The 9,425-nt window shown below is 42.3% G+C and overlaps 1 protein-coding gene across 1 annotated transcript in view; it reads left to right on the top strand.

The window, feature by feature from the left end:
- The window catches only part of RFT1 (RFT1 glycolipid translocator homolog), a 39,082-nt gene that overhangs the window by 16,349 nt on the left and 13,308 nt on the right, over window positions 1-9,425 (top strand). Inside the window, exons 7-10 of the mRNA XM_007447220.1 lie at window positions 2,473-2,551; window positions 7,152-7,202; window positions 7,919-8,049; window positions 9,174-9,318. Of these exons, the coding sequence (XP_007447282.1) occupies window positions 2,473-2,551; window positions 7,152-7,202; window positions 7,919-8,049; window positions 9,174-9,318 (406 nt within the window). The remainder of the gene's footprint in view (window positions 1-2,472; window positions 2,552-7,151; window positions 7,203-7,918; window positions 8,050-9,173; window positions 9,319-9,425) is intronic.

Below are 9,425 nucleotides of genomic sequence, written 5' to 3'. Positions count from 1 at the left end.
AAAGAGTGCTGTGTGGGGTGTGGAGGTGATGGAGGGCAGGGGACAGGACCGTGGCCCTGGTGACTCTTGTCTGTGGTAAAGATGCAGCTGGTTGGACCATTCTGAGTCAGAAGAGTTTGGGAAGTGGAAGAGTGACTCAGGTTAAAGCACAATGAGCCCCTGAGTTCTGATTCCAGACCTTCTCCAGAGGTACTGCACATCACCTTTCCCCACCTGTACCTCAGTTTCTCCATCAGTACCAGGAGGCAGTGGAATGGCTTGTTGGTCACGGGATTCTGGAGAAATTCACAGCCTGTAGACCAGCTCAGCAATACCAACCTAGCTCTTGGGGAAGAGGCCTCTTTTGACCTTCCAAAGTGGCAAATCCATTCAGAACAGAATGGTAAAAGCCCGAAGAGTGCTTCTTTTTTCCACCACTTAGCAGGTGCCTCTGAGAAGAAACCCAATCTCTGATCAGCCTTCCTGCCTCTGTGTCCTTAATGAGCATTTTGGAGTTAGTAAGCAGTGAGGCTGTTCCTTCCAAACCATGGATCCATTTAAATTGAAGGCATTAGGAGAAAGGAATGCTCAAGTATAAGCTTGAAGATCAGATGCACTGTCATGATTTCACTCTCCTAAAGAACTTTTTATTTTTATTTTTTAAAGAGCTCAGCCATCTTTACAAATCAATTCACAGCCTAACAGCACGTAGGCTTCACAAAAGCCTTGTGGGCCTGCTGTAACTGTTCATTTCCTTTGAAAAGAGCACAGTTACTGCTTTGCAGATCACACCCCTCGCCCCCTCCAGAGGACCACCTGCCATGGAGGCGGCAGAGTGTGAGAGAGAGAAGGTGCTGTACCCAGGCTCCCCTGAAGCCAACTATGGGCGGGATCAGTGTACGAGGATGACATGGTCCACAGTGCCCCCTAGTGGTATAGGGAGGTCTGGCGCTCTTTGTTCTGGGGAAAGGAAATGCCCAGTTTCCTTCTCACTGAGGAAAATTTCCTCCTGGACTAGAGCTACCCCTGGCATTCGGCTCCAGGTCCAATGATGCACTGAAGTTAGTGTGGTTTGGCAGGATTCAGAACTTTCCTCCAAATATGGAAGAAAGGTTCTGAAACCAAAGGGTGAGGAGATTTGAGGACTGGAAATGACCCTTGCTTTCAAAGGGTACTCTAGACTTGCCCTGTCCTAAATGGTAATGTGGACGGGGCAATGTGGCTACAGAGCATTTGGAATTGAGATGAGCTGTAAGTGCACTCAATGCACACTGGATTTTAAAGAATTAATGTAAAAAATATGAAATGCTTCTAGTATTTTCATGTTGCAGTGATAATATTTGGGGTCAAATCAAATATATTAAAATGAATTTTACCTGTTTCTTTTTACTATTCACTGTAGGCTGCTAGAAAATTAAAAATCATATATATGGCATGCATTATATTTCTACACAGGTGGGCTTTGTGCCAAGAGCAGGGGCCCATGTGCCTGGGACAGGTTCTACACCTGCCTTTGGGCCAGCTTCCGTAGCTAAAATCGACCTTTTAGAGAGGTGGGGTGGGCTTGGCCTTGAGATTCACCCCTTTCCTCCTAAATAGCCCCCTGAAATCCCACCATTCAAAAGTCATCAACTGAGTTAATAAGAACTTTCCAAAGTGCAGGTACCCTGAGAATAAGAACCTAACACCTCAACTGAATATTCTGGAGTCCCAGGATGCCTTCATGTTTGAGGAGGGGCCCGTAGAAGGAACTGGGAGGAAGTAGAAAAAAAGAAGTCATGTCCAGCTAGTTTGCCCCTTTCCTGCATTTTGTGGTCAGCTGTCTGGATTTGAGGCTACCTGTCTCTTACAGGTTGACCTCTGCCCTTCCTAAGCATTTGCTTCCTTCTTACCCTCCTTTTCCCTAGGAAATGGGCAGTTTGTTGCTCCCCCTGAGAGTTTGAGAAGAGCCGTATCAGAAGTTTGTTTTTTGTTTTTGTTTTACTTTTCCCTGTCGTTCCAATTCTATGTGGTTTAACTGACCTGGAAGGCCTTACTTTCTTTTGAAATATACAAGCCAAGCTCATATGCTTTCTGTAAAAGGACCCTGGCTGGCTAAATAAAGCACCAAGACGTACATTGAGCAGAACTTGTCCTGCAGCTTGGCATGCTTCAGACGTCTTTTAAGGGAAGAACTGACTGTCAGCTGTGTGTGTTCCATGTGGTCAGCTTACTCTCTGGGCAGCAGCAAGGGGACAGCACATTTCTTTAGGGGGTGTCAGTGAATGAATCTTGGGCAGGGCCCACAGGGAGGCTCTTCCACCCAGAGACTTTGTCTTCACATTTAGGAATCCAGGATTCATTGGATGCTTTCTGTGTGCTTAGCAGTAAATGAAAAATTAGTGGGGACTATCCAAATTGGGATTTAGAGACCAAACTGAGTTTCAGTAGTATTACTGTATTCTTAGACTTGGAATACCTGGAGTTTTTGTTTTATTTTGTTTTTTCTTCTAGGCTTTTGTAAATTGGGAAGAGGCTAAATTGACTTGGAGTTTCTTCAAACAGTCTTTCTTGAAACAGATTTTGACAGAAGGTAAGTAAAAGATCTCTCTGAGCAGTCAGGAAACCGAAGTATCAGCCAGGGGATTCCATAGAACTGATGATTGCCTAGATGCAGACCACCTGCTGCCTAGAGCCCCCAGGGCAGAGGACCCTCAGAAATGGGAGTTTTTTAAACAAGGAGAGGGAAACTAACATTTATTTAATTTGATACTTCAGTTGTCTAATTTAAATCTCCCCACAGCCTTGTAAGAAAGATATTGTCCCCATTTATTATGGATGAGGAAACAGGGTCAGTGAGGTTACATAACTTCTGCAAGAATGAGGAGCAATTTAATTTGAATCCAAGTCTAACTCCAGAACCCATGTTAACAGTGTTTAAACAAATGTATTATAAAAATATTATATCAGTTACAGAAAGTTTGGAAAATACAGAAAACTATCTGTAATCTCATTTTCCTAACTTTTTATACACTTCTTTTTCTGCACTTTTTAAGAACCATGTTTTTCTCATTTTATTTTCTTTAACAATAAAATTCACCTGTGGGATAGTTTGGTCAGCCTTCCAACTTCTCGGGACTTTCCAGTTTAACAGTGACAGAGCTCTCTGAAGCAGAGGGCAAACCAGGAGCTGAAAGTATATGTAATTTTTCTATATATACGTATTGGTTTATTTATACCCAGCTTTAGTTCAAAGAATGAGATTGGAGGCGGCTATAAGCTGCTGAAGGTAGTAGTTTCTCTCTATAAATTTCGTGTATTTGTACATCTATATATCTATTACTGAACGTGTTTCTAAATATTTTCAAAAATTATCTTTTAATTATGAAAATAATATAACCCCATTACAAGAATTTTGGAAAATAGAAAAGTTTCCTATAATTCTAGCATTCTAATACAAACATCATTATTATTATCTTGTTGTTTTTTCCTTTTCCACCTTCTTTATTTTATTCATTATGCTTCCGAAGGGAAGTAACTCCCCGCTAAGCCTCACTTTCCACATCTGTGAGTTAAAGGATAGGACCAGGAGGAGCCTGAGGGCTCCCTGAACTTGCGAATGGATGTTTCTAGCATGAGCCCATAATGCTGCCATTACAGAAGTGAAACTGTTCATAGGGCTTCTGGAGGAAGTAAAGGTCAGAAGCCTTCGGAGAGCTGAGTGAAGGTGCCTTAATGCTAAGTTTCTTGAGAGCAGCAAGTGTGCTGTTCACCACTGTCTCCGTGGCACCCTGCCGGGCCTGGCACATGATAGGTATTCAGCAAGTATTTTTTGATAAAGAAAGGTACTGTAGTGAAATTGTATATTGTGATAGTTACCATTATTGTTAGAACAGGCAAAACAATGGAGGGAGTTTTGGGAAGGGGTGTTACTTAAATGCACTTTTTTTTCCTCCTGAAGTTTAAAGGACAGTTTGAATGAGTTGAGGAATGGTCCTGAGTTGGTTGCAAGCAGTGGCCCTAAGTTGGTTGTCTGGACTGCAGTGGCTAGATGTGTTTGCAGTGGCAGGTGTCAGCTACACACTCAAGCCTCCCAAGCTGGGCCTGCTCCATGGTTGGGCTGTCCTGACCTGGCTGGCAGAGAGCCCTTAGGGACTTCCCAGGGCCTCCCTCTCTGTGGCTGTGAAGTAAGGAAGGGGCTTGACAAGGACACCCAGATTCTTCTTCTCTAAAAACTACAGCTCTAAAAAATTTGAAATCATTTATTGTTATAGCAAAACTGTGTGTATGTATGTGTATATAGTATATGTGTATGTATGTGTGTGTGTATGTGTGAGTGTATAGTATATGTGTATGTGTGTGTGTATACAGTATATGTGTGTATAGAGTGTGTGTGTATAGAGTATATGTGTATGTGTGAGTATATATAGTGTATGTGTGTGTGAGTGTATATAGTGTATGTGTGTGTATGTGAGTGTATATAGTATATGTGTATGTATGTGTGTATGTGTGAGTGTATATAGTATATGTGTATGTGTGTGTATGTGTGAGTGTATATAGTATATGTGTATGTGTGTGTGTATAGTATATGTGTATGTGTGTGTATACAGTATATGTGTGTGTGTATACAGTGTGTGTGTATAGAGTATATGTGTATGTGTGAGTATAGTATATGTGTATGTGTGTGTGAGTGTATATAGTGTATGTGTGTGTATGTGTGAGTGTAATTAGTATATGTGTATGTATGTGTGTATGTGTGAGTGTATATAGTATATGTGAGTGTGTATGTGTGAGTGTATATAGTATATGTGTATGTGTGTGTATGTATGAGTGTATATAGTATATGTGTGTGTATGTGTGAGTGTATATAGTATATGTGTATGTGTGTATGTGTGAGTGTATATAGTATATGTGTATGTGTGTGTGTATGTGTGAGTGTATATAGTATATGTGTGTGTATGTGTGAGTGTATATAGTATATGTGTATGTGTGTGTGTATGTGTGAGTGTATATAGTATACATGTGTGTGTGTATATAGTATATGTGTGTGTATAGTATATGTGTATGTGTGTGTGTGTGTGTGTGTATATAAATGCTGTTACTTTCTGCCCCCACATTTCCTAAACACTGTGTGTCAGGCGCTGAGAATACACAGATGAATGAGGAACAGGCCATGGCCTCAAGGAGCTCATTCTCTCCCCAGAGACGCAGGCATTTGTGTCGTAAACTCTGATACAGGACTGTGAGGGGCTGTACTTGGAAATGCCAGCTCATTTGCCAGACATCTCTTGAGTGCTGTTTCATTTCCTGGAGCTCTGCTAGGCAGCCAGGGGCACGGAGATGACTGAGACATGGTTCCTGCCCTCAGGGAGCTCACAGAACGTGGGAGGGAGAGGCCTTTTGTGCCAGAGCCCAGGGAAGCCCCTGAAGAAAAGCCATTGCAGGTGGTGAGAATACCAACAGCTGAGGCTGGGAACACCAGCCCAGCCTGACTCAGAGCAGCTGGAGGGGCTAAATCCTCCATGTAGAGTGTAGCAGAGGATGACGGTGTGATGGTGGGAGGTGGGGGGGAGGTTGGTGAAGGGAGGCCAAAAAGATAGCTCGGGGTAAGTTTATAAAAGGCCTCAAGGGCTTCCTTGGTGGTGCAGTGGTTAAGAATCCGCCTGCCAATGCAGGGGACACAGATTCAAGCCCTGGTATGGGAAGATGCCACATACCACGGAGTAACTAAGCCCGTGCACCACAACTACTGAGCCTGCGCTCTAGAACCCACGAGCCACAGCTCCTGAGCCTGTGAGCCACAACTACTGAAGCCCGTGCGCCTAAAGCCCATGCTCCGCAGTAAGAGAAGCCATTGCAGTGAGAAGCCCGTGCACTGCAACAGAGTAGCCCCTGCTCGCCGCAACTAGAGAAAGCCCACGCGCAGAAACGAAGACTGAACGCAGCCAAAAATAAATAAATAAAATAAGTAAATGTATAAAAAATAATAATAATTAAATAATAAAAGACCTCAAATGCAGAATCAAGGCGCTTGGACTTTTTGCAAACACTACAGAGCCATTTAAAGTTGTGAAAGCAGGGATTGACTTAAGATCTGTATTTGCAAAAGCTGGAACTGTTAGTGGTGAGGCTGGATCAGAGCAGAGCAGAGATACAGATGGGAACTAGTGCAGTGCCTGAGGACCCGTGCCTGGGAAGACTTGCAGAGGTCCCTGCCACAAATGCAGTGGCTGGGAGATTGTAGGCCGGGAAGGGCTGAAGAGAGACTTAAGATCACATTGCTTCTCGTCTCTTAATATTGCTTTCCTCTTTGAGCAAGTTGCTAGGAGGTGAGAGCTGGTCCTTCAGAGCTATGGACACTCTTCAGTGCTCCACCTGCATAGTGGTCAGTGCTTTCCACTCACAGATAATAAGAACATTCATGGAAGTTGGGGGTGGGAAATAGGGCTCTGGGCTGGTGCCTTCACCTTGAAAGCATTAGACTGTCTTGAATTGTGAACTTGGGCTCCACGGAACTGCCAGCCTCCATGGAGCTTTATTCACCCAGAAAGGAAACTTTTGATGAGTCTGTGCACTTAATCATGGACCTTTCATTTCACAGAATTTACACTCAGATTATCTGACCTCCCTGAAAACTTGAGATAATCATTTTCATCATTAACATTTTAGTAACTCCTCATACTTTTTGAAAAACTTATCAGACTGGTTTTATTGATTTTTTTTTTTTTTTTTTTTTTGCGGTACGCGGGCCTCTCACTGCCGTGGCCTCTCCCGTTGCAGAGCACAGGCTCCGGACACTCCAGTTCAGCGGCCATGGCTCACGGGCCCAGCCTCTCCGCGGCATGTGGGATCCTCCCAGACCAGGGCACGAACCCATGTCCTCTGCATTGGCAGGCGGACTCCCAACCACTGCGCCACCAGGGAGGCCCGGTTTTATTGATTTTTGTTTTGTTTTTAATTTAACTGGTTTGGAAATTTGTTGTCAGTAAAGCCCCCTGCACTTTCCAAATTGTTATTATTTTGAGATTATTTGAAATCAACATTAGGACAAGGAACATGTCTTTAACTGATTACTTAATTTTTCTCCTTTGAGAGTATTTACCAACTAGAAGAGATGATAGATGATCAAAGAAAAGGAAACAAGAAAATACTGTACATTTGAAATGCTAATTATTTTGCTTTTCCATTTACAGGCGAGCGATATGTGATGACATTTTTGAATGTGTTAAATTTTGGGGATCAGGGTAAGATGAAATTCTGTATTGTTTTAATTAAAGATGAACTATTAGTAGACACTTGCTCATATTTTTCTCTGCAGTTTGATACATTTAATGAAAAATGAACCTGAAGATTATTTTTTAAAAAAAGATTATAAGAAATGAATCCTGAAGATTAAAAATTGTAGGTCTTTATAAATATATATTTGACTATCCCCTCTCATTGACATGGTGGCAAGTTCTCTTTTGAGATTCTCTGCCCTTACTCTGCTTTCTGCAGAGCTCTGGTGCTCATTTTGGGGGCCAAAGTGTGCTAAGGGAAAAGGGAGCTCATTGCAGTCACAAAGATTTGCTCCATGTTTGTGTAGCTAGATAGGTCTTAATATTTTTTTCACATTTATTTTTGAATATAATCCCAAAGGAGTGCAAATAAAAATAGAAAAAAAAATCAACTTGGCATTAATGACTTTTATAAAAAAATGCTGGTGATGGAAATGTTCTGTATCTTGACTGTATCCATGTCAGTTGTGATATTGTGCTATAGTTTTGCAAGAATTTACTGTTTGGGGAACTGGGTAAAGGGTACGTGGATCTCTCTTTTATTTCTTACAACTCCATGTGAATCTATAATTATCTCAAAAAGTTTAATTTAAAAAATTAAATTAGAAAAAATTTTAATGGTGCTATAAAAATTCAAATAGAAAAACCAATACGATTGTTATTTCTTCCTTTTTGTTTTGTAGGTGTGTATGATATAGTGAATAATCTTGGCTCCCTTGTGGCCAGATTAATTTTCCATCCAATAGAAGAGAGTTTTTATATATTCTTTGCTAAGGTGCTGGAGAGAGAAAAGGATGCTACACTTCAGAAGCAGGTAGTCTTGGTTCTCATGTCACCATCTCCCAAGTGAATTCTCTGTCTATGTGCAGGATAAATAGACAGAAACGTGGAGCTATCTGTTCCCCTCTGTTAGCTCTGAAATTTTCTTCTAGTTTTCATTCTTCTATCACATTCTGAATGATGGCAGGACGCTGAGCTCACTTCTTCTTTCACAGCTTCTCCTTTTTCCCCTGACCAGCCCTTCTTTTTCACCCTTTGTCCTTCTTTGTGACCTTATTCTTGTTCCAGCCCTCTCAGAATTCTCTGCGGCTGTCCCCAGTGCAGCACAGACCTCCTTCCATGGTCTAGTCTTAGGTGTAAGAATGAGGTTGCCTCCCCCATCCTCAGATTCTCAGGAACAAAAGATGAGCTGAAGGATGCTGAGACGGGGTCAAGGCTAACTGAGGGTGTGGGGAGGAAAGCATGCGGACATTTGGTCTCACTCACCACACCAGTTGTTTAGCTTCTTAAGGACTGTGACATGCCCAGAGCTCCATTCTGACTCTGAGAATTGATATACTCCGGCCAGTAAAAACAGAAGAGATTTTAATCCAGGAGTATTTGGTTGTAGAAACTTCCGTTTTCCTAGAACCATTGAAAATGTCTGTCTTAGAATTAGAAGCAAGCTAAGTTGGCCTCTTACATCTCTTAGAAGACATTTTGCAAAATACAGTTTATGCACAGTATTTCAAAACGAGCTAATCTGGTTCTCAGACTGATTTAGGAATGTTTTCCGAAGTGTAGATTCCAGGAACATCAGGGTTTGGAGTTGTTTGTCAGGAGAAGCACGGTGAGAAAGCTAGCTAGCCATGTAAAAACTCGTCCATTTAAGAATAAATGTCAGAGGGGGAAGTGAGTGTTTCCTAGGCAACATTTGAGATAGTTTATCCTAAATGAGTTAAAAACTAACCCTCCCCTGCACTGCCTAAGGAGGTACACTTTGTCTTTTTCCCTCCATTTGTTAACTGACATAGAAACAAACCCAGGCTACAGAAAAGCAGTGATGGCCCTCAGCAGTTGAAAGAGTGATCTGTAAAACAGCAAAGAGAGAAAGTCAGATGTGAAGTTTTTCTTTAGCTCATGATTCATCCCACTTCCTTCCCTCTCCCCTGGCCCAAGGAGGATGTTGCTGTGGCCGCCGCGGTTTTGGAGTCCCTGCTCAAGCTGGCCCTGCTCACCGGCCTGACCATCTCTGTTTTCGGCTTTGCCTATTCTCAACTGGCTTTGGACATCTATGGAGGGGCCATGCTTAGCTCAGGATCAGGTATGCACAAGAGGTTTTTCCAGATCTGTTCTAATTTCCAAACCGAAATATTTAGAAGAGTCTTACAAAATTCAAACACACGACTGACATGTGGGTCAGTGTAGGGA

Source organism: Lipotes vexillifer, unplaced genomic scaffold, assembly GCF_000442215.2.
Source record: "Lipotes vexillifer unplaced genomic scaffold, Lipotes_vexillifer_v1.1 scaffold818, whole genome shotgun sequence".
Taxonomy (NCBI): Eukaryota; Metazoa; Chordata; class Mammalia; order Artiodactyla; family Lipotidae; genus Lipotes; species Lipotes vexillifer.
Note: the sequence above shows the minus strand (reverse complement) of the source record. Positions and strands in the feature narration are given on the sequence as shown.